The sequence below is a fragment of the Candida albicans genome, chromosome R (assembly GCF_000182965.3).
Source record: "Candida albicans SC5314 chromosome R, complete sequence".
Lineage (NCBI taxonomy): Eukaryota > Fungi > Ascomycota > Pichiomycetes > Serinales > Debaryomycetaceae > Candida > Candida albicans.
Window position 1 is genome coordinate 845,054 of NC_032096.1, and position 24,404 is coordinate 869,457.

General features: G+C 34.4%; 9 protein-coding genes across 9 annotated transcripts; 4 read left to right on the forward strand and 5 right to left on the reverse strand. All coding sequences in view use genetic code 12, as the record gives it.

The window, feature by feature from the left end:
• Window positions 1–2,775: 2,775 nt before the first annotated feature.
• Window positions 2,776–3,771, reverse strand: PPH3 (phosphoprotein phosphatase PP4 catalytic subunit; the record flags this gene model as incomplete). The annotated part of the gene is made up of 2 exons (XM_019475531.1): window positions 2,776–3,679; window positions 3,755–3,771. The coding sequence occupies 2 exons, from the start codon at window positions 3,769–3,771 to the stop codon at window positions 2,776–2,778; spliced, it is 921 nt and encodes a 306-aa protein (XP_019331076.1).
• Window positions 3,772–4,391: 620 nt separating this feature from the next.
• PRP13 (Prp13p) lies at window positions 4,392–6,995 on the forward strand (the record flags this gene model as incomplete). The annotated part of the gene is made up of 1 exon (XM_710035.2): window positions 4,392–6,995. The coding sequence occupies one exon, from the start codon at window positions 4,392–4,394 to the stop codon at window positions 6,993–6,995; it is 2,604 nt and encodes an 867-aa protein (XP_715128.2).
• Window positions 6,996–7,048: 53 nt separating this feature from the next.
• On the reverse strand, window positions 7,049–8,524 carry ULP2 (SUMO protease; the record flags this gene model as incomplete). The annotated part of the gene is made up of 1 exon (XM_710037.1): window positions 7,049–8,524. One exon carries the CDS (start codon window positions 8,522–8,524, stop codon window positions 7,049–7,051), a length of 1,476 nt encoding a protein of 491 aa, XP_715130.1.
• A 380-nt stretch (window positions 8,525–8,904) lies between these two features.
• On the reverse strand, window positions 8,905–11,616 carry MCM2 (MCM DNA helicase complex subunit; the record flags this gene model as incomplete). Its single annotated transcript, XM_710038.2, has 1 exon — window positions 8,905–11,616. One exon carries the CDS (start codon window positions 11,614–11,616, stop codon window positions 8,905–8,907), a length of 2,712 nt encoding a protein of 903 aa, XP_715131.1.
• A 1,318-nt stretch (window positions 11,617–12,934) lies between these two features.
• Window positions 12,935–13,447, reverse strand: CAALFM_CR03840CA (uncharacterized protein; the record flags this gene model as incomplete). Its single annotated transcript, XM_710039.1, has 1 exon — window positions 12,935–13,447. One exon carries the CDS (start codon window positions 13,445–13,447, stop codon window positions 12,935–12,937), a length of 513 nt encoding a protein of 170 aa, XP_715132.1.
• A 2,161-nt stretch (window positions 13,448–15,608) lies between these two features.
• HGT3 (Hgt3p) lies at window positions 15,609–17,552 on the forward strand (the record flags this gene model as incomplete). The annotated part of the gene is made up of 1 exon (XM_710040.2): window positions 15,609–17,552. The coding sequence occupies one exon, from the start codon at window positions 15,609–15,611 to the stop codon at window positions 17,550–17,552; it is 1,944 nt and encodes a 647-aa protein (XP_715133.1).
• Window positions 17,553–17,703: 151 nt separating this feature from the next.
• On the reverse strand, window positions 17,704–19,368 carry CAALFM_CR03860CA (uncharacterized protein; the record flags this gene model as incomplete). Its single annotated transcript, XM_710041.2, has 1 exon — window positions 17,704–19,368. The coding sequence occupies one exon, from the start codon at window positions 19,366–19,368 to the stop codon at window positions 17,704–17,706; it is 1,665 nt and encodes a 554-aa protein (XP_715134.2).
• A 325-nt stretch (window positions 19,369–19,693) lies between these two features.
• CAALFM_CR03870WA (uncharacterized protein) lies at window positions 19,694–19,996 on the forward strand (the record flags this gene model as incomplete). Its single annotated transcript, XM_710042.2, has 1 exon — window positions 19,694–19,996. The coding sequence occupies one exon, from the start codon at window positions 19,694–19,696 to the stop codon at window positions 19,994–19,996; it is 303 nt and encodes a 100-aa protein (XP_715135.1).
• Window positions 19,997–21,400: 1,404 nt separating this feature from the next.
• IFF9 (Iff9p) lies at window positions 21,401–24,226 on the forward strand (the record flags this gene model as incomplete). The annotated part of the gene is made up of 1 exon (XM_712237.2): window positions 21,401–24,226. The coding sequence occupies one exon, from the start codon at window positions 21,401–21,403 to the stop codon at window positions 24,224–24,226; it is 2,826 nt and encodes a 941-aa protein (XP_717330.2).
• Between the last annotated feature and the right edge of the window lie 178 nt (window positions 24,227–24,404).

A 24,404-nucleotide genomic window follows, 5' to 3' on the forward strand; every position in this document is an offset into this window, starting at 1 on the left:
TCAAGTTTCTTTTTTCTTTATTTGAATTTCCTTCCTTCCTTTTTTACTATTTTACTATTATAAAACTATAACCACGACAACTACAACTCATTCTAGTTTAGATAATTTTTCTCTTGTTTCCCAGTTGTTTTCGTTTTAGTTTTACTTTAGTTTTACGTTTGGCTGTTGTTTCTTTTTTGGAATGACTTCAAATTGGAWTTTCAATTTGTAACATTCCAATCTACAACGCATTCAACGACCGTAAATATAACGTAAAAGAAAGATGAACGTCATAATCTGCCTTGAATGTTCCAAACATCCCTTCATTTGATCAATTTAAAGTTTAATAATCACTTTGTAAAACATTTTAACTTAATAATAGTTTACAGGGATGGAGATTAGCACAACCAAGAAATTTTATTTTCATACAAGAAAGAAGGCGAAAAAAAAAAAAAAGTTTAAGCAAAGGACAAAAACCATTACCATGAAAGGGCGGAAGGGTTGGGCAAATAGAATATCCGGTAAGGCAAAGAAAAAGAAAAAAAGAAGTAATACAAAAGGCATTGTGAATTATCGGTTCGACCAGCCTATTATAGCAATACCTGACACTACCCACTTACTACGCCATACGATGGGATAAATTATGTGTGATATTTGCTCAGTGTTATTGTCTTCGTGTAAAAATTTTTAAAATTATATCACAGTACATCAAACAATTGCAACACAATTGTGGTGATTCAATTTTTATCAAAGCCCTTTTTTTATATTTCTCTATTTAGTTTGCTTTTGCGTTTGTTTTTGTTTACTCGATTTATTTTTAGTCCGAGAATCTACAGATACGTAATTGATTTTATTTCTGTGATACTAATTTGAAATTTTCATTGACACAGGACTGGCAGAAAATAAAATATGTGATGGCTTTAATTTAAGCAGTGCCGATTAGTAAGTAAATGTACATATGTCGGTAGAAGCCTTGCACTCAAGTAATTCCGCAAAGCAAAATTCAAGTGATAATGCAACGAGTCGGATGATGGAGCAAAAAAAAAATTTGTTAAACTTGCTATCATTATTCAAATCGGTCCGCATCCGTTTTGTCTTGCTTTATTTGTTAAGTTGTTCAATCATATCACCATTTGTAATCTACTTTTGCTATTGATACTGATTTCTTCTACAACAAGTTTACATGCTGTAGTGTAGATCTTAATTTAGCACCAGGTGTTAATTTACTAAATACTTTTTTTTTCTTTTTCTTTTTCATGTAGAATTCGAATATACAGATTTTCAGTTAGGTGAGAGATTTTGTTTCGATGCGGTTCAAGAATGCCTAATGTTAAAACATTATCATGGAATCTTATCTCTGGTGATTTATTGAAAATAAAGCTACCAACCATTGTATCCTATTATCATTAGCGACAATCTCTACACAAGTAACATGTAAAATCTACAGCAAACAAAATTAAATATCTCAAGATAAGCCCGGTTTTTCTTTCTTTTGCCGCTGTCTCAATCAAGTAGAAATACCAATGATTGGCAACGTTAACAATAAATATTGCGTCTGCAATTGCATATGCAACTAGACTTTACTATATGTTATCTCTTAATGTATTAGTCAACTTTTTGGGGATTTGCACCTCGGCTGATGATTGTCAGTTGGGTTCAAGAGTTTTTGCAACCTTATCAAAAACTCAAAGGAGCCGACATTAAGTTACAGTTTTGTTATTCATCTTTATTGAAACCTAATCTTAGTCACTAGACAATAATTAACGTTGATTCAGCCATAATCTTTCCTATTATCTTGACAAAAGCTAAAGTTAAATCACTTACAATTGAAATTCAAAATGCTCTTCTCTTATAACTCTTTTGTTTTATCTCTCATTCCTTTGCACATAATTAGCAAAGAGCTTTTAAAAAACAAATCAAATTTCTAGAATTAATATTATCTGTTTGGTTTCCAAACACTGAAATATGCGTCAAAGTTTCTTTTGCCTTTGGACTATTTAAACCGAAATGCATAAACAAGCTAATACAACTGAAATTAAATGCCAGTATCAACCTCTATCTAACGGGAATTATCATTATTGCAAATGATTTGCATTTTTATTATTCTGCAAATCATGGTTACTAAATAGCACTTGACACCATAAATTTTATCAATAGTTTAAAAATCCACAATTAATGTCTGACACCTGTTTTATGAATGGTGGTTGAAAAAAAACACGAGAAGAATTAGACGAAGTCAGATTTTGTGGTACTCTTAAAACGTGCTGTCATTTCACCTCTAAAATGTGACTTATTTAACGCTGTTCTAGGAGTTAAAACTTATACCCAGCTAATTTATTTTTCACAATAATTTCAGCAAGAGATGTAAACGGCTTCCTTGTAGTTCACATTAATCACCACAATTTGAATTATTATTACTACCGTATGTGATATTCTGGCAATCCGAAGACACACTCATTGACTTTCGAATAAATATGATTCACGCAAATTTCAAACAATAATGCCAATCCTAAAATTTTGCAAGTCTAGCGCTAAAAATGTTTAACATCAGGGTTCGAGTCCAAGAAAAGAAACTATTGTTGGGCCGATTGATACGTCAAGTGAAGATTCTGCAAGTCTGACTTTGGTGGTGGTGGAATACATCCAAATGAAAGAATTTACGTTTGCTTACACAAAAACGCGTCTAACTCAAAATGAGCATAAATCCACAACACACACACAACTAACAAAAATACATTTACAATTAATACAGAACTTAGAAAGAAAAGAAAAGCTATTGACTGTGGTGTACACATTCTATATGAAATATTCAACTGGGGGTTTTCTGGATGGAATTGATCCTATATCATGTGGTGACGCTTCAAACACTTTATACTCTCTTGATAAATCGTCGCCAATTGTTAAAACACTGGCAACATTACCACATCGATAACAATAATTAGGAGCTGACCACACAGTGACTAATCCTTGATTGAACATTTCTTTGTATCCCTCCATAACCAATTGATGAGCCCTTGCAATCAATGAAATATTGTTATCGTGCAAGAATTTATTCACTTCATTTTCCCCGAACAAATAGCCAGCACCTCGCGGACTGATTGACCACCCGTTAACCAATTCAGGATCTGACCACAACAAATCACACATTCCTCCTTCATGTGGTACCTCTTTCTTTCGATCCAATACCCGTATTTGATCAACTGTATCGATTTCTGGACTCAACCCTCCATGAATACAAAATACTCCTTGTGATCCACCAACAATTGCTCCTAATGATAAATAATCAAACACTTCACAACAATATCGCCACACATTTATTGACCCGTATTTACGCAAACACTCATCGTAGAACCCATAAACAGTGGTTATTTGTCGACTTTCATGATTTCCTCTAATCAATGTTATTCGATCAGGATATCGTAATTTCAAACTTATCAATAATAAGAAACTTTCAAATGAATAAAACCCCCGATCAACAAAGTCTCCAAGAAATAAATACTGGGTGTCCGGTAATTCTCCCCCTGTTTTAAAAAGTGTGATTAAATCATGTAACTGTCCGTGTATATCGCCACATATGGTCACTGGTGTATCTATATGTTGAATGTTTGCTTCTTCAATCAATAATTCTATTACTTTGGTACACAACTCTTCAACGTCACCTTCAGGTATATGTTTACATTGTTTGATATTTTCAATCGTTCTTCAAATGGGACAAGTTAGTATATTTGTTGAAACCCCAAAGAAAAAAATACAGACAAAATCCATTAATACATACTCATCTAGATTTAGCATGATTGAATATTTGAATATTGTATGGATGGCAACGGTAGAATAGAGTTTATGGACCGTGTCGCGGTTGAATCCTATTATATTTTCTTTGGTTCTATTTCTTGATAATTTGCGAAGGTTGTTGAATAAGGAAGAACATCATATGCAGGAAAATGACCTTTAATCTATACGTGGTATACTGATGGGTGTTTGCAGCTTTATGTTGAAATATTGCAATTAATCACTATTTCCAATTGAATATACGATGCATTGATGTTGACTTTAAGATTCATTGAGATCGGGTTTTGTATTTCCATTTTGAATTTACTCCATACGATCGTGAATGAATATTTTGAATATTGATAACAGTTTGGTAATTTGAGTAGATTTAAGAAAAGAGCATTTTGTTATTCCCTTACATTATACTTATTTTCAAAGACCTACCATTTCCAGGTATATTTCAAGCAAAGTATTTACTTGCAAATAGTAAATCAAGCCATAACCAATTTTAAAGTAGGAAAAAGTGTCGCGGTTTTCCATAAAATAACATTTAACGAAGTGGGGGCGAGATAGCCTTATTTTTTTGATTGCTATCCTAACTTTCTTTTCAACCACTTGCCAACATACAACCACTCCATCTATCAATGATCATTCGAACATTGAGGCTGCAATTGCGATTGCCAAAACCAGTTTACATATCCCCGCCATGTCGGTACTACTCAACTGATCTAGAGAAATTGAAAAAGGAATCTGACACCACCGAGTCCGATAACTCGGCATCTGCCACAGGGGTTATTGATAAAACACACAACGAAGTGTTGTTGTATTACGACCACATATACCCATTTACAACATCCAGAAATGTTGTTAAACAGTATTTGTCTCGATTTAGTTTGCCCTGGAGCACCGCCTATGACGATGAGAAATTGAAACAGAAAGTATGGGACTTGTCTTCGCCATTGGAAACAACTGCCAAAATCACTGAGTTTGTCCCGCTAAGGAGAGATTGTGGGGCGTTTGTCAAATTCAAGTATCCACCAGAAGTCCCTGCCACCAAATTCATTGAAGAAATACGAGAGAACGTTGAGAAAAATGAACAAGAAAGAGTAAATAGCAACATACTCACAAAACTCTACCACCAGATCTGGCGAAATGTGCCAAAGGTGTACTCCGTAAAAGGTACACCATGGATTGAAGACTTGCGCCGGTTCCCCAGTCCCAAACTCTCAGTCAAATTCGAAGGTGATCCGTTGACCGAAGAAGAATTGTATGTGTTGTTCCGTCGATACGGCTTGATTAATGAGATTGAACCTGGTGCCACTGAAGCGTTTATATATTTCCATAGCACGAGAGCGGCAATCAGTGCTAAACATTGTATCACAGGCATGGTGTTGAATGGGGGCAAGACCACGCTTCACATTCAATTTGTTGCCATTAAGAGATCGAATTTCTTGGTTCTGTTGATCTCGAACCACACTAAGATTGCCATCCCAGTGTTGATTGCGCTTTTGGCCACATTTGCTGTGTTGATTTTTGATCCTATTCGAGAATGGTTTATTGAGTACAAGATACTCCACAACAGGAAATCGTTTGACCAGTTTAAGGAGAGCAGATGGTTCAAGTATCTCTACATTCCATACAGAACCATCACTGGATGGGTGTATAGTAGTTACGACTACATTGACAGTCAAATCCAGGAGGTTACCGGGCTGAGTTGCTCTGAGGAGGATGACAGCAGCAACGGCTCAAACATTGTTGATGGGCAATCGGTTCGTGACCTCAAGAATGAAAGCAACATGTTTTGGATAGAAAGGTACGAAAAGTCAAAGCAACTCCAGTTATGGATTATGGAGAACGCCAATACATTTATCATTGTCAAGGGGCCCCAAGGGTCTGGTAAAGAGGAGTTTGTGTTAGAGCACAGTTTGGGGTCAGACGAACGGTTAAATAAGAAAGTTTTGGTGCTTGAGTGTGACCAGTTGGGCAAAGCACGGTCAGACAACAATTTGATAAACACGACTGCATCGCAGTTGGGGTATTTCCCAGTTTTCACATGGACAAACACGGTGTCACGTTTTGTTGATTTGGGAGTTCAGGGATTAACCGGACAGAAATCAGGTTTAAGCGAGAGCAAGGAGACGCAAATCAAGAACATGTTTCTGTTGGCGACCCAAGCCATTCGGAAAATCACAACCAATGAGTACAACAAATATGTCAAGAGTGTTGAGAGAAGAAACAAGAGATTGAAGGACGATGAGAAAATCGAAGTCCTCAAAGAAGAACAATTCTTGCAACAGCACCCCGAAGCTAAACCAATCATTGTGTTGAACAAGTACAGCCGTCGTGCAGATGTGCTGCTGAATGATTTTATTCCTCCATTAGTTGCAGATTGGGCGTCTGGGTTGGTGCAGAACAACACGGCACATGTGATATTTTTGACAGCAGACGTTGGGTCGCTCCAGCTCTTGAATGATGCCTTGCCCAACCAGGTGTTCAAGGACATTTCACTTTCCGATGCCTCCATGTCCAGCTCAAGACAGTATGTCTGTGATGTACTTAAGGTCAAAGATACTAGCACTTTGGACGAATGCCTTGAGCCTTTGGGAGGTAGAATGTTGGACTTGCAGTCGTTTATCAGACGTATCAAGTCAGGAGAAAGCCCACAACAGGCAATCAACGAGATGATTTCCCAGGCTGCTGAGTTGATAAACACATTTTTCTTGAACAGTCATCACAAATTTGGTGCTGGTGATAGCAACTGGGATCCATCGCAGGTGTGGCTCATTATGAAGTTGTTGTCTGAATGTGACACCATTAATTATAGTGAGTTGGTGAAACTGCCATTGTTCAAAGTATCGAAGGAAACGTTAGAGATTTTGACGACATTAGAAAAGTACGATTTGATATCTTTGAAGCGTGATAAGGGGGTGTTGGATAAGATATCTACGGGTAGACCATTGTTCAAGGCAGCGTTTGCCAATATCATTAGTGATTTGCGAATTTGGAAGTTGTATGAGACTGAGTATATTGGACGGTTGATATCGCTTGAGGCAGCCAAGATTCAGAAATTGGAAGAGGAATTGGAGAAGATCTACAAGATTGGTAAAGTAGATGGCAGAATCGATTATGTATCACAGAAAATTGAAGCGTCTAATAAAAAGATTTTGGATTTGGAAAAGCAAGCTGCTGATGTTGCAAGCTATACGGGTAAACCAGATGGCAAATCATTTTTAGGTATCAAGTTTTGAAAAAAGAAAACAACAGTGGATGTGATATATATATAATCTTGTACATACAATTATTAATCTAGTAAACGATTATCTAAAATTTCATAGACCATTCTTCTACGAATTATTTTCATATCATTTTGACTATACGATAAAGGTTTATTGGCAGAAATGTATCTAGCAGCAGTACAAGTGAAAACACCACAATCTGAGCCATTTTTCTGTTGTGGAGCTTCCATATGAGGAATCAATTTATATTCATTTCCCATCACACCCAATCTTTTAGCTTCTTCTGTCATATAATGTGCCAAAGTTTGTACAGCTTGTGGATTTCCTGAATTATGTGTCCCACCCAAAGAATCGTAATAAGTGATAGTTTTCTTTATATTGTCGATAACAGCTAATGCCCAATGCATATTCCCTATATTTATTGGGGTTAAAATTTTTTCCATGGTGAAAACATTGATTTTTTTCCGTTTAGCCCATCTTGCAACTCCTTGATATCCTCGTTGGACTAACGTAGTATAAAAATGAGTAGTCCAACCAAATACATTAGGATTCGCTTTCATGATTAAATTGAAATAATAATCAATGATATTATCATTTAACCAATTGGAATCTTTTAAAGTATGTAAATCATGAGTATATATTTCAATCAGATAATTTTCAATGATTAATTGACGAGAATTGGTTGACCAAATTTTTAAAACTTGATTTAATTGTTCTGAAGGTAATGTTTTAATTTTACTTTGAGAATCAATTCTTTCTTTAGTGATTAATTGTTGTAATGTTTCATGACTTTTATGATAAATTGATGAAATTTTATCAATATAAAAATTCGATATTACATTGTCGATAACGGAATATGAATTTATTGATAATGGTTTTGTCGGCACATAATAATTTAATATTGATTCTTGATATTTATTTGTAATAGGTTCAATATCCAATAATGTTGGTTGATGATCAAAATTTTCTTCTGGTGTTGATGTTGTTGTTTCCGCTTGTGTTACTGGCCATTGCTGATATCGCAGTGATGAGTATTTGATAGGTTTTGAAATTGTCAAATCCGTGCCATATTGAGTTGTTACAGTTTTCCTGTTTTTAAGTCTATCTTTTGCTAATTGTCTTAATAAGTCAGTTGTTGAATCGTTATTGGCAATATTAAATGGAGTTTCTTCTGTGTCATCTATTAATATACTATTATCTTGAATTCGAGTAGTTTTGTTAATTAAATGGAAATCATTTGTTGGTTTATAATTAACAGCAATTATCTCTATATCTGAACTTGCTTCTGAAGATAAATTGATATATTCATCATCTTCTTCTTTGTTTTCCTCCAGTTGAAGATGTCTATTGGATGGTTCAATTCTTCTAAATAAAGTCGATAAAATGTAGACCTTCAAGTATTTCAAGATATTATAAAATAGTCGAAAAATATTTGAGTCAGTGGGTTTATGACTGCATTCCAGATTATTTTCTGGTTCGTATTCATCGTTAATTTCTATCCGTTGAGTGGATATTAGTGGATTATTTGTTGACTGAATCATTTAGTAACGTCCAGTTATAAAGAAGAAATAGTGTAAGCAATCTTCATCATGGCTGGTATTGTTTTTTTTTCCCCGTTTTTGATCATCTGATATGGAATGCCATCACGTGACTCAACTCAACTCTATAAATGATTAAGTTATACCACTGGGCTAGTGATTTTTCTAAATTTTTTGATCAATTGATGCTGTTCCATTTTGAGGTGTTTGTAAATGTTAAAAAGTTGGATCTTCAATTTGGCCATGCTATTTCTTCTACTGATCAATTGTAGAACACACAATTTAAAACAATTTTACCTGAATTCAAATATAACATTAATACTAATAATACAAACAATAACAATAACTATAACAAACTATTAAAACCATAACCCACTAATCACTTACAAAGTATATTTCATAAATTTACTTCTAAGTTTTTGTTTTACTGTCACTTTTTGAGCACCAATAAAACTATCAATACTAACTTTAATAGCTCGATTTAAATCATTTTGACTAACAAATTCTGATAATCTCATTTTGGCAAAGGATTCAGCAATTCTTAAAATACTTTCTAAATGACGAACAGTAATTGGATAAGAACCAGTAGTAATGGCTTCTTTTCTTAAATCAGCATATACTCGAGCAAGTTTATCCATATTCATTTGATGTAATTTTGGTTGAATTTTAACTCGAGCATATTGAATATATTTAATTAATAAATCTTGTGGGATAGGTGATATTTCTTGTTCTTTTTGTTTATTTAATTGTTCAATTCTTTCTGATCTAGTTCTTGCCGCTGATGGTTGATCTACACCATCTTCGTCTTCCATATTTTCATCATCGTCTTGAGCGTCAGAGCCACCCTTACCATTAGCATTCAAAATATCTTCTTCATTGGTGGGATGAGATCTCATATGGGAATCAATGACAAAACTAGCTAATCGTTCATCAGATTCAGGATTGACCAAATCTCGCACAATACACATAATATCAAATCTGGATAAAATTGGGTATGTTAAATCGACATTTTCTGGTAATGGTAATGTAGAGTTGTATCGACCTCCATTAGGATTGGCAGCAGCAATAACAGCACATCTGGCATGTAAGGTAGTGACGATACCAGCTTTAGAAATAGATATACTTTGTTGTTCCATAGCTTCATGAATAGAAGTTCTATCTTGATCATTCATCTTATCAAATTCATCAATAAGACAAGTCCCTTTATCTGCAAGCACCAAAGCCCCACCTTCTAATGTCCATTCACGAGTGATTGGGTCTTTTCTAACCGATGCTGTAAGACCAACAGCCGAGGCACCTTGACCAGTTGCAAAAACAGCACGACTAGCAGTTTTCTCAGCATATTTCAATATTTGCGATTTAGCAGTACCTGGATCCCCTAATAATAATACATTAATATCACCTCTAATGGAAAGTTTCCCATTAACATCTTTAGGCACACCACCAAATAATGAGCAAGCAATGGCAGTTTTAATATCTTTATGACCATATATGGATGGAGCCATTGAGGCAATGATTTTATCAATAATACCTTTTTCGTGTGATAATTTTCTAAATTCACGGATTTCTTCTTCTGTCCACATATTGACTAAATTATTACCACCCATAAATGCACTACTTTCTTTTCTTCTAATGGAATTGGCTTCCAAAATGGTGGCAAACACCGGGAATCCATTCTTGGCATTTAAATTCCCATCATAATTATTCTTGTAAATACCAGTAACTTCAATATCTTCACCTGGTTTAGCAACATCAACTAAATCAGATAATAATATGACTTCACGATGTCTTGGCAATCTACCCGCTGGAACAGTACCTGGAGCTTCTTGTAAAGTAATTCTTTGATAGTTTCTATATAAAGTTTTTTCTGAATTCAATTTAAAAGGACCTTTACTTTGACAATTGGTACAGAATGAGATTTTCACTTCAGTATTCGAATCTTGAACGTATGGACCCAAAACCACTCCACATTTCAAACAATCAAATTTGACATATTTCAATTGTGGAAAAACCCCGGTTCTTCTAGTTACAACCCCAGAAACTTTAACCAATTGATTAAGATTACTTTCACGTAAATCACGTAAATTCAAAATATTAGGGAAATCAGTGATTCTAACGTGAACTTCTTGATGAATTTGTGAATAATTTGGATAATGTAATTCAACAGCTTCCATGGCAACTATATCAAAAATCTTTAGCATTTCTTCTGGACTAGTAGCTAAAAATAATGCCAATATAGCTTTTGAATCAGCTAAATCTTTATAACTCACTTCAAGAGATTCAGCATTGACTTCACCAAGGGTTCTCATTTTATTACCATAAACGGAATCACCATTAGCATCGGTATATTCCAAAAAGAATGATTTCAATTCTCTAGCAATAGATCTACTAACCGCTGGTTGTAATATCCATTCAGTAATACTAGGAGCTTTCACATCACTCAAACTTTCTAATGACAATTCTTCATTGAATGGATCGATTTCTACATCATCCATTAAATCATCTTGATCTTCATCGTGGTGTTCTCTTCTTCTTCTTCTTTGAATTGGTAATCCAAATTGACCCATACTATCTTCACCTTCGTCGTCTTCATCTTCATCATCGTCATCATCTAAAAATGCTCCTCTTCGAGAACGATTAGCATTATTTAAAATGGCATCACGTCGGTTCAATTGTTGATCAATTCTTCTTCTTGTAGCAGCATCCATTTCTTCGTAATCACCAGTATCATCAATATTGCCATCCCCTAAATCATAATGATCTTGTTCTGGATTGGCTCGGTAATCTTGTTCTAAATTTTCCATTAAATCGTCCCCTTCTTCTTCTGAATCTGGTTCGGATGGATTCAAATCTTGTATGTCATTGTGAACAATCTCTTCTACATCGTCAACATCTAAAGCTGTGTCAAAAGGTATAGCTGGAGATGAAGGTAAATGTTGATGAGGGTTAGGTGATGATCCTAATGGTGGTGATGATGGTTGATGAATTGAAGATCTATCATTGTTATTGTTATCATCGTCTTCATCATCGTAAGGTGATCTTTTCCTTCTTCGATTATTGTCACGAGATGAGGAAGCAGCTGGTGGACTTGACATGGTTGATTAAATAGTAATGTAATTAATAAAGTCAATAACTAAAGTGGTAAAAGAAGGGAAGAAAGAATTATAAGGATTAAAGGTTTTCCTATTTTTCTATTTTTTTCTGGACGTGATTGAATGTTGGTTGTAACAAATGAAAAAAAAAAATGAATTTAATGATATTTTTAATACGCGACACGACTAAAGGAGAAAAAAATAATGAAGTGAGTACCTGTAAGTAATTGGATTTCTTAATTGGGTTAAATTAAACTACATGACACGTGAATATTTATATGCAGTATTGATTATGTAATCACTATTTTTTCCACAACTTCAAACTGCTGCAAACTATACCAACTATTATTGTTACTGAGATCTTTTCATTTTAGTAGTTAGAATATGTTTGGTTTCTGGATTGAAACGTCTAACGACTGTTGATTAGCTCAAGAAAAACATGTAGTCTGTATAATATTCATAACAAAATGGGATTAGGGTTGTAAGTAAGGCCACGTTTTGCAATTCTTTCAAAAAAAAACTCATTCTTGGTATCCATTATAGAAAGTGTGATCCTTACTATTATTCTTGATGAAAGCAAAGATTGTATATTGACATTGCCTTTCCTGTGTTTCAAAAATTATAAATGTTCAAAGTGAAATAAGCATATTTTGATTTACAGTTTTCACTTTTTTTTTTCTGGTTATATCCTTAGTCTTGACACTTGTAGGCAACGTGGTTGATTGGTTGGATCCTTGTTTGTTTCAGTAATTGATGTTTACATAATGTTTAAATATCCAAGTAAATAGCCACGTTGTTGTTACCTGTTTTACAACCAGGAGTGGCGGTGAACAAAAGTGTATATCTCTCTTCCCCTCCTTCTTTTATGCTTTGTTATAGGAGAGGTGTGATATTTTTTTTATTTTTATTTGTGAACTCTAATTATCGACACACACGGGGCAAATAGTTAAACAAAAAAGAGGGGATGGATGGATGGATTATCACCGTTTATTGCATTTAACATCTGTCCTCCACGCCCACGCCCACGCCCACGCGTACACAAAAATGCAAACACTGAAAAAAAAAAAAGACTAAAAAAAACTCCGAAGAGAGAGAGAGATGAGACAGAAAGATGAAACTTCAAAAACCCAAATTGATATTTCAGGTAAGCCAAGAATCGCTTTCTTAATTTTACTTTATTCACTCTATATATATTTATTAAATACTTAACCAATTAATACACATTAAATTATTTTAATTATATAAATTTATCACTAACAAATAATATTAAACCAAACCAAACTAATCCAATAATAGTAGTAGTAGTAGTAGTAATACTCTATTAATCTGGACCTCTTAATAAAGGAAAATCAGATAATCCAACAGCGTGGATATCATGATGATTACTTTGACCAGGTCCATGTAAATGACCACAAGGACATTCTTCATATTTAGGTTTTTCAATATGTTGTTGAGGTTGGAAAAATTTATCTTCAGTAATCATTTCTATGTCAAGTTTATTATTATTGTTATTGATGATGGTTTCTTCACCCATCATCATAAGATATTCATGAGAATGGGTTTGAGTGATTGGGGTAAAGGTTCCATTATTAGTGTTATGTAAAGATGTTCCAGTACTTATATATTTTGGTTCATGTTGTTGTTGATGTTGATGGTGGTGGTTGTTGTTGTTTTCATTGTCTTTAGACAATTGAAAATGTGGATGATGAGTATTGGATGACATGGATTGCATATTATGTTTATATCGTTTTCTTTGTGATTCTATTGGATTTTCCAACTTATGAGTTGAAGTTGTTAGTGGTGAAGAAGATGAAGATGATAAAGTAGATATCATAATGAAATAAAAAAAGGAATAAACTAAATGGAAATAAAATAAAGGGTAAAGGAAAAGGGGGGGAAGTTGTGGTGTTATTTATAGTATGGCAAAAGATAAACTAGAACAGTATAAACAAAGGTACATGTGTGTCTGTAAATGTAAGTGTAATTTTTAGACTATTTGAAAGTAATTAGTCTAATACTTATTTTCAATTCTTCTATTTCCGGATGGTGATATAGAAGGAGGGGAATATTATTGCTTATGTAATAGTTGTTGTTTGTTAAAAAACCTGATTATGTAAGTTGTTGTTTGTTGTTGTTTCGTATTATTAAACAATCTATAACTTTGATTATATGCTTGTATTGGATTTGTAATTTTGTTTTCCAATTGATGATGATGATGTTTCAATGAGTTTTCGTTTTCGTTTTGAATTTTTTTTCTGGTTTCTGTCGATGGACTTTGAATTCGTGTTGGTGAAAATGAAACTAAAAAAAAATTTATAGTAAGATTGATTGATAGATTTTAAACACAAAATTGATTCAATCAAAATAAAGTTGATCTTGTTAAAGTTATTGAGTATGATTGATTTGAATTCGACTAAAAAGATTTAGGAGATACCTATTTATATACAAATTATATCAACATTGAAAATTAGATAATATTAAGAGCAATACATAAAATACTCCAAAAGAAACTAACACATATCACGGAATTATAAGAATATCATGGTATAAACTTATATTGGACTTTCCTTATTAGAAGAATCTTCCAAGATAAACCGGCATTAAAAGAAGAAAAGGGCCAGTTAAGAAAATTACAATAATAATGAGTTGTATATAACAATACTCAGCACAATATCTTCAAAATCATCAAATAAACAATCAAGTATAATAATTCAAGAAAAAATTAGTATTAATAATAATCCAATTATAACGAGACCCTAAAAAAACAGAATGACAAGAATATTAATAATAATCATGACATTATGGGCAGGGCACGTGCATGTAGTTACATTGAGTAGCATATTATTCTTTCTTTTTTTCTTTTTTTCTTTTTGCAGACAAACAAATTTGCAATTGTTATTTCTTGTCATTTATTATTTGCCTTCTATTGCTTTTTCTTTTTTTGTTTATGGGATGATTGGATTGGTATGGCTATTATTAGGATGGATTTCTAGATAAATATTTCGTATAATTTATTAGTGTAATTTATTATGGGTATATTTCAAATTTTAGTAGCATTTGGCTACAAATTCTTCTCTAAAAAAAATGGTTCTCGTAAATTACATTAAATGGTAGAGTTTACCATAATCACAAATTCATATACTTCTGATCTACAATAATGGTCTTCTCATTGACATGTATAGGTCGACGTGTTTACTGAAAGCACAGTCTTTTTAGGTTATCTATGACAATGTCACAAGTTGCAAAATTATTAACCTTAATCTTTTTTTTTTCTCCTTGTCGTTTTACTTATGATGTCATTATACTGCACACAATTAGCATTTGCTTGGATTGATTTTAGACCTTTGTATGATTTAATTGTTGTTGTAGTAGTTGACATTTCAATTTCTTGACAACTTCAAACAATTCATGAGTTGTCAAGAGGTACCACTTTGAAAAGTGAACCATGACCATAAATACTGGTCAACCCCACATTTCAGGTTTTTTCATCAACAACAATTATCATCCGAACCCCGAAATCATGTGTGTTAGAAGAGTTACTAGAGTGAGCATTCTATATACAATAGTTAAGTTCAATGATGTCAATTATCGAGTTTGGGAAACAGGTTGATGTGGATTTGCTAGATTTTTGTTCACGAAACCATTTTCTTGTTACATGGACGGGGAATAATTCGTTTAAATTCTTCCCGCCCTTCCTTTGTTCATTCGCTCGCCCCACACAAATAAACAAATATACTTTGGAGTCGTGTAAATCTCACCCAATCTTGCTATCAACAAAATCTGATCTAAATTGTTCATCAACAATTACAAAAACAAGATCGTTAGGTTGCTTAATCATCCAGTACGACAAGAACAAAAAAAAAAGGAGTCAATCTTCTACTTATTTTCCTTCTTTTTACAATATCAATTACTAGAGTACAATCATATAAACAATATCTTCCACTATATACCGTTATCAATTAAATAAGTAAATTCATCAAAAACATTCATCAACCATGTCAGAATTGACTGAACTTCATCCTCATCACCATGTACAAATCAAAGAGTCAATTCTTGTGGGAAAAGCATTATTAAATTTCACCACATTTTTCGTGACTCTTGGGATTTTAGTAATGGGATTTGAACAATCAGTTTATGCCCCCATTATAACCAATAAATATTTCAAACAATATTATCATAATCCTAGTCCAACAGAAATTGGGTTCATGATTGCCATTTTAGAAATTGGAGCATTATTTTCATCAATTATTGCTGGGAAAATTGGTGATTTAGTAGGAAGGAAACGTGCCACTCGTTATGGTGCAGTATTTTTTTATATTGGTGGATTTATTCAATGTATTTCTCCCAATATGTTCATTTTATGTATTGGTAGATTACTTGGTGGGTTTGGTATTGGATTTTTAACCACTATTGTCCCCATGTTTCAATCAGAAATTAGTCCTGCTGAAGCTCGTGGGTTTTATGCATGTGTTGAATTCACCGGGAATATTCTTGGTTATGCCATTGGTATTTGGTTAGATTATGCCTTTTCATACCTTGAAAATGATTATAGTTGGAAAGCACCTTTGATTGTCCAATTTTTATTAGGGGTGGTGTTATGGTTAGGTACGTTTATTGTTGTTGAAACTCCAAGATGGTTATTGAATCATGATCATGATTTAGAAGGAATGATTGTTATAGCTGATTTATATGCTGATGGAGACGTTGAAGATGATCATGCTATGAGTGAATATAGAAATATTAAAGAATCAGTTTTAATTGATAGAATTGAAGGTGGAGAAAGATCATATGAATATTTATTTAAACGTTATGCTAAAAGATTATCAGTGGCTTGCTTTGGATTAATGTTTGCTCAATTGAATGGGATCAATCTTATTTCATATTATGCCCCCATGATTTTTGAAGAAGCAGGTTGGGTCGGTAGACAAGCAGTATTTATGACGGGTATTAATGGTATTATTTATGTCATAAGTACTATTCCTCCGTGGTATTTAGTTGATTCTTGGGGTAGAAAACCATTATTGATGAGCGGAGCTTTAATCATGGGTATTCCATTTTGTATTGCCGGTTATTCACTTTCGTTAAATAATGAATATACTTCTACAATTGTCGTTACAAGTATTATTATTTCTAATTTTGGGTTTGGGTTTTCTTGGGGTGGTATTGGTTGGTTATTACCTGCTGAAGTATTACCATTATCGGTTCGTTCAAAAGGTGCTGCTTTAGCAACAGCAACTAATTGGTTTTCAAACTTTGTTGTTGGATTAGCTTCGCCAATTTTATTAGATCAAATTAAATGGAAAACTTATTTTATCCCTGCTATTTCATGTTTTATTTCATTTTTCGCCGTTTGGTATTTATTCCCAGAAACAAAAGGTTTATCACTAGAAGAAATGGGTTCAGTTTTTGATGATAAATCATCAATATTTTCTCATCATGCTTCTGGAAGTGTTGGCGGTAGCAGCAGTAGTATTTTTAATTATGGTGCAACTAATGACTTGAATAGAAGAACATCAATGACTAATGATTCAACCCCTTCAATAGCAGGAGCTCTTCCAGGGGCAGTGCCAGGAGCTATTGATTCAATTCATCAATCAGCAGCATCAATGGCAAGAAACCCTACTAGCAACAATAATCAACAATTAGATGGAATTATCACGGGTGCTGCACCACCACCAATGCCTATCAATACTAATAACAACAACATTATCAAACCAGTCAAATCAGATAACGCCGCTGATACTCTTTCATTAGATTCTGGTTTTGGTGGTTCTCAATCAGATATTGTACAAGAAATTGAACCACCTTCATTAGAAGAAATTTTAAAATATAAAATTCAAAAACAAATTGAACCTAATGCATTTATTGCTACTTTCCATTGGTTATTTTCGAAAAAGGGACAACCCAATGATGAAGAAAGTAGATTATTACAACAATAGATTAAACTAAACTAGACTAGACTAAACTAAACGTGTTTCATTTTGCTTTTTTTTTCATTTTGCTTTTTTATTTCATTTTCATTTATTTAGAATGCTACATAGAATGTAGTAATTTATACAAACAATTATTCACATTTATTTATTCATTTATTTACTTATTTAAAGTTATATCCATTTCAATATCATGTAAAGAATGTTTCTTTTTCTTTAACTTTGAATTATCATTTTCATCTTTGGTTAACGATTTTTTTTCATTAAATAATTTTTCCAATTCTTTTTCAATCATTGGTAACAATGTTCCATAATCACATGATTTTGCTCTAACTCTTGATTCACGTAATAATCGTTCAGCTTTTTCATAATGACTTAAATGTAAATTAATAACTCCTAAACCATATGTTGCTAATGCTACAGTTTCATTGATTTCATTATGTTGTTTAACAAAATCTTGTGGGAAAGATTTTGCAAATTGTAATACTGATTCATATGACTTGATTGCCAATTGTAAACAAACTGATCTTGATCTAGTCACTGTGGCAAATGCTTCTTGATCCAGGATCGGTACAGTTTCTCTCAATTTTTCCATAATCAATTTGGAATTTGGATTTGAATTCGAATCTGTTTTATCTTCAGGGTTTGTTTCCGAATGTTGTAAATGCATTTGTTTTTGATGTGATTCTAACAATTGATCATATTCAATACCAGAAAGTTCGGAAAACTTCCTTGTCATGGATATTTCTTGAGCTTCTAATTCTTCAGCTTGCATATAAAGTAAAGATCCTAAATTACATTGTGATAATAACATTTTGGAAGGTTCAATATCAGCTAATAACATTGATTCATTCATGGCAATTTTCACTTTAGTAGCCATGGCTAAATCACCAGATGTAATACAAACAGCACTTAATAAATCCATGGCATTGAAAAATTCATCAGTGAAAGGTTCCCAAACTTCAGGGGTCTTTTTAATTCGATTTTCTTCCCCAGTTTTATTATTGGTAATCACAATGGTATCATTATCTAAAACGGCAGTGTAAGCTCCGTTCGAAGTGTTGGTTGATGACAGTTTGTCATTGGGATCAATCTTATTAACCAAATTTAATTTATTTGACGAAGATAATGACGATCCCATCAATTTATTAACTTCATCTTGGGCAATTATCAAATGGGTAATAAGTATAGCTTTAGCTAAACTAGGATTTGTAGGATTTAATGACACCAATTTAATGGCAATTCTTAAATCTTTTTGAATTAAATGACGACGATGTTTACGATCTTTAATTCTTTGTCCCTCTGGAGAATCACGAGGAGCAGTTAAAACTGTCAAGTATAATGTAGCAATTTCATTATAAATATATGCTGCATCAGTTAACATATTCAATCGTTCAAACATTTCTCCAATTTTTAATTGTATCCCAGTATATTCATCACTTAATGGATCTAATCCAATTTCATTCGCATGCTCTAATGCTTGTAAATAATATTTCAATGCTAATTGATAATCAAATTCCCCACGATCACTTTCTGCCCATAATCCCTTACGTAAAAATTTGGCAATTGAACTTGGAAAAGTATGTTTAGGCCACCACATATAATAAACATACCCAGAAATAATACCTAGCCCCAATGTTGCATATACAAGTTTCTTCCAAAATGGTGTTTTTGGTTGGTTGTAAGCAGCATAAGTTTGATTATAATTATATTGTGAGACATGCCGACGAGATATAAAGTTGGCACGAGTTGCTGATATTGTTGTAGTATTTCGTGGTCTAAACAATACCCTACTATGGGTTCGTAATAAATATCGTGAGTTCATATAGAAGTTTTAATTGTTAGGTATAACCTAGGTGGGTTCTCTATTGGTAACTTTTTTTTCAATCGCTCTCTTTTTTTATATACCTATTGTTTGATTTGCCCTTAAATAAATGAAAGTCGTGTCTGATGTAACCATCGCTTGTCTAACCTGTTGCTGCAGAAATAATAAGTTCTGGAACGTTCTGTTTCTTTTTTTTTTTAGATTGATCCCGCTATACGACATCACCAAAAACCACCCACTTCTTCCTTATTCTCAATCTCATCTAAGGTGTATCACCTAATACATATCACACTCCATTTAGCCATAGACTTCCAAATTTTACATCATGTCTAATATATTATCAGTATTCAATCCACCACCTTCTCGTCCCTACCCACCATCACCAGACGAATTGCAATCAGAATGTTTACCATGCACTGCCATTCAATCAATTGTTGCCATCGGCGGCGGATTATATCTAAGTTCACCGAATCAATTCAAAGATAAAACGACGGGGAAAATCGACGTTACGAAAAACCCCCTTTGGTGGCAACGATCAGTGAGAGGGGCAGGGATAATTTTGTTTGGATTGGGTGCTTATCGTGCTGGTGAAGTCGTTCAAATATTATATAGAAAGAGATTTGGTTAAATAAATAGTGGTAGTGATTGGCAGAATCAAGGAATTAGTTAGAAATAAGCAAGTTATATTAGTAAAGGATAAGGATTGAATTGTTCAAGGTAAACAGTATTAATTCATGTCCGTTAAAGAGACTTGTCAGTTTAATGATATATGAATATCCCTTGATAGTACTTTCCACTAATTTCTTAATACCAGTTAGCAAAGAGAGTGTTTGTTTTTAGTAGGTCAATTTTGTAAATAGTCATATAATTAGAATGTGTATTTTCCATTCAACTAATAATATCTAATATTCAAATACTTTCAGTTTAATGTGTGGTTCGTTTTCTAGATTGGTTTTAATAACCAATATGTTTCACGAACTTGGAATTCTTGATTATTGTATGTTTCTGGTCACTATTCCAATACTATTGTAATAACTAACTTATCAATTTGCACTTTGACAAACAGATAGTTAACAAATAATATCCGATTAAAGGGCGTAATGTTATTGTATATTGACAATTAAGTATGATAACTCTACAGTGAACAAATAAAAAACAAGATCTAGCATCTTCGATAAAGTATCTTGACCAAGAATGGTTAAACTCTATAGTAATGAAAATGAATAAGAGTTTAAAACATCAACCGCGCGCGTGACTACCACCAATTATTTACCATTACACTGTCTCGTTAGTAACGGCTTTAAATCGGAATTTAGCAAACTTGATACTTCTCATGTCTAACTACACCTAATGTATTTGCTTTTGGAACTATATGCCATAGTGCAGAGCCTTTCCCCAAGCACTATTGACAAACACTTAGACACATCCAAAAAGAAATGGTTCCCGATTTTGTGGAATTTCTTTTTCATTTGAATATTCCTAGCTAGTAACTACACAAAAACTTTGTTGGTTTCTAATACGGAATATCGGCTTCTCCTGTTGCAATATCTATCTCGCCAAGAGCTATGTTAATAGGTTTCATTTCTACACTCAAAGGACAAATCTATCTAGGAACCGGTTATTTTTTTGCAACCTATGATTTTTTTTTTTCTATTATTTTTCGGCAAGCAAATCCGGTGACTACCAGTGGTGAATCTTGAACAAGATTGTTTCTATTTTCTTTTTCTGGTTACACTTTAGGTGACTAGATGGACGGGACTTCTCCCGAATAAACGTTTCTTCTTTATATTGACTTGTTTCAGGAGTGTCAAAAAAGAAATTTTTCGGGGCAGATCCCCCTTACACACTCTTCTAGAACATCAAGAAAAAGAAAACCAAACCCATTTTTGCAACTGGTTTACTATATCTTCATTACAGAAACAAATTCTAATCTATACACCTCAGAAAACTATAAATTCATCCAATATCCTCTCCCSKTTTTTCACAATTTCAATTCTTTTTCATCACTACAAACCAATCTTCAATCTTCCACATGCAACTATTCCAGAATATTCTTGTTTCCATTGCTTTGCTCACACAGATAGTTTTTGCTATTGAGATCACCGAAAACAAGGTCGATCGAGGCACAGTCACCTTGAACTTGAGCGACATTACCATTTACCCTGGGGCTTCCTGGTCTATTATCGACAATGCTTACACCAGCTTCGTTGGTAAGTTAGACGTCAGGGATGGTGCGGGGTTGTATATCTCCCTGACCTCTCATCTTTTGGCCCTTCAAGTCAGTTTAACAGCATTGCTCCACTCCATCACCAACAACGGAGTCGTCTCCTTTGACTCGCGTATTTCCAGAACCTCGTCCTCCTATGACTTGCGAGGCGTCTCCTTCACCAACAACGGGGAAATGTACTTTGCTGCTTCCGGTGAGTTCTCCAGCCCCACTGCACTCACTTCTGCCCTGTGGACCAACACCGGGTTATTGCTGTTTTACCAAAATCAAAGAACCTCCGGCACCGTAAGTCTTGGTATGCCCTTGGGATCCATCACCAACACCGGTCAAGTCTGTTTGAATAACCAGGTCTACGAACAAACAACCCAAATTAAGGGTTCGGGTTGTTTCACTGCCAACGGCGACTCCACCATTTACATCTCCAACGTTTTGTTAGCTGTTTCCCCCAAACAGAACTTTTACTTGACCGACAAGGGTTCCTCCATGATTGTCCAAGCCGTATCTACCACACAAACGTTCAACGTCTATGGTTTTGGGGAAGGTAACAAAATTGGGTTGACTATTCCATTGATGGGAAATCTCTGGAATTCAGCATACGCTTATGACACCACTTCTGGTATCTTGACCTTGAGAAATCTTTTGCTTGAACAAAAATTTAACATCGGTACAGGGTACGATCCATCAAAATTCCAAGTGGTCACTGATTCAGGTTCTGGTATTCCATCCACCATTTTAGGGTCTGTTGCATATTACGGGCGTGTTCCAGAAAGAACCTTACCAAAGTCTTGTCAGATTCCTTGCAAGCCAATACCAGAGGCTCCAGGAACAACACCAACACAATACACTACTACCATCACAAAAACCAACACTGCCGGCAACACCGTCACCGAAAGTGGTGTTGTTAACGTTCTGACAGATAAAGGCGGCTCATGGTTCACCACCACCTCAATGTTCCCAGCATTGTCCACTGCCCCATCCACTGCAACTGTTTTCTCTAGTGACACCATTATGTCAACAGTTGAACCTGATACCACAGAATTGGCCTCACTCACAGATATCCCTATCGAAACATCATCAGTTGAAGAGTTGTTAAGTGTTATGTCTAATTGGGAAATATCTTCTGCTCCAACTTTATCCATTGAAACACCTGTCTCAAGTCACCACTCTTCTATGCAACATTCATCCTTTGAATCTTCTGCTGATATCAATACCGTATTTTCCAGCGAGTCTGCATTTGAAACAGCCAGTGACTATATTGTTTCCACGCCTTCACTGATTTCACATTCAACCATGGTACCTCAATCGTCTGTTTCTGCCTTGTCCGTTGTTAGTGAGTCGCTCGCTTCTGCTGAGCCATCATTTGTCGTCCCAAGTGAATCATTCATCTTCAGTGCATCTTCTGCTGCCCCCCAACCATCTAGCAGTACTTATTCAGTCTCATTCACCACACAATTTGAAACCCCATCTTCTGCTGGTCCCTCATTGGTTACTTCTGTTGAATCAAATACTGAACTTATTTCATCTGCCACTCAATCCAGTGATATACAAACTGAGTTCACTTCCACTTGGACTACTACCAATTCTGATGGTTCTGTTGTTACTGAATCAGGTATCATAAGCCAATCAGGTACTTCATTAACCACCTTGACAACCTTCCAGCCAGCCACTTCATTAGTTGTTCCACCATATAGTGTCATTGAAACTGAGTTTACATCAACTTGGACCACCACAAACTCAGACAGCTCAGTGGCTACTGAATCTGGTGTGGTTAGTCAATCAGACACTTTATTAACAACCGTGACTACTTTCCCTCCTGCACCATCTGCTATTGTACCTGAATTCACATCACCTTGGAAAATCAACACTTCAATTGAGTCTAGTGAAACATTAACTGTTAGTGCCAGCTCATATGAGACAGTGGGTGAATCATTGGCTGCTGCTACCTCATCATACTTGTCTTCTGCTACTGTTGTTGTTGCTCCCTCAGAATCTGAAATCAATACTAGCAGCTCAATATTGAATAATGAAGAGATTGCTTCTGCTCCAGTCTCCGACACAACGTCTATTGCTGAACACCATGATGGCTCATTATCCATGACCACAACTGAATTTGTGAACAGCAATTCCCTTCCATCATCTCATCTGATTGTCACTGCCACCATCACCAGTTGTAACAAATCCAAGTGTTCTGAAAGTGTTGTTACCTATGTCTCAAGCGTTTCCTGTGCCACTATTACTGTGGGAGATTCCGAGAAAAATATTTCCACTGTTGGTAATAATGTCAGTAGTATCGTGGGTGACGATGTTTCCAACACACAAGCCATCACAATGGCAACTTCCACAGAAGGTGCTACTACCCTCACAAGTGTTTCAGGTGCTAAACCATCAGTTGCTAACGATGCCACTAACAGTGTACACACCACTGATTATACTACTGCCACTACTGGCGTCCAAAATGGTTCCAGTTTGTCAATTCCATCAGACATCCCCATTGAAATTTCTGTCATCACACCGACTAATTCTTCTTCTTCGGCAATTACCATTCCATATGAAAACGGATCCAATAAAGAACTGATTGAAAATATCAAATACTTGGCATTGGTAGTTTTCGGATTGATGATGTTTATGTGATCAATATATATAATCACTTCCAYAAATTTTTTKTTTTGTTATTTTTGTTTGTTGTTGTTGTATAGCACTATAGATTAATTATAGATTATCTTTATCATAATATATTCAATTTTATTATCCATTATCGACTGTTGTTTGTAAAGACATTAATATACTTTACTGAACTTGGATTTGGTTC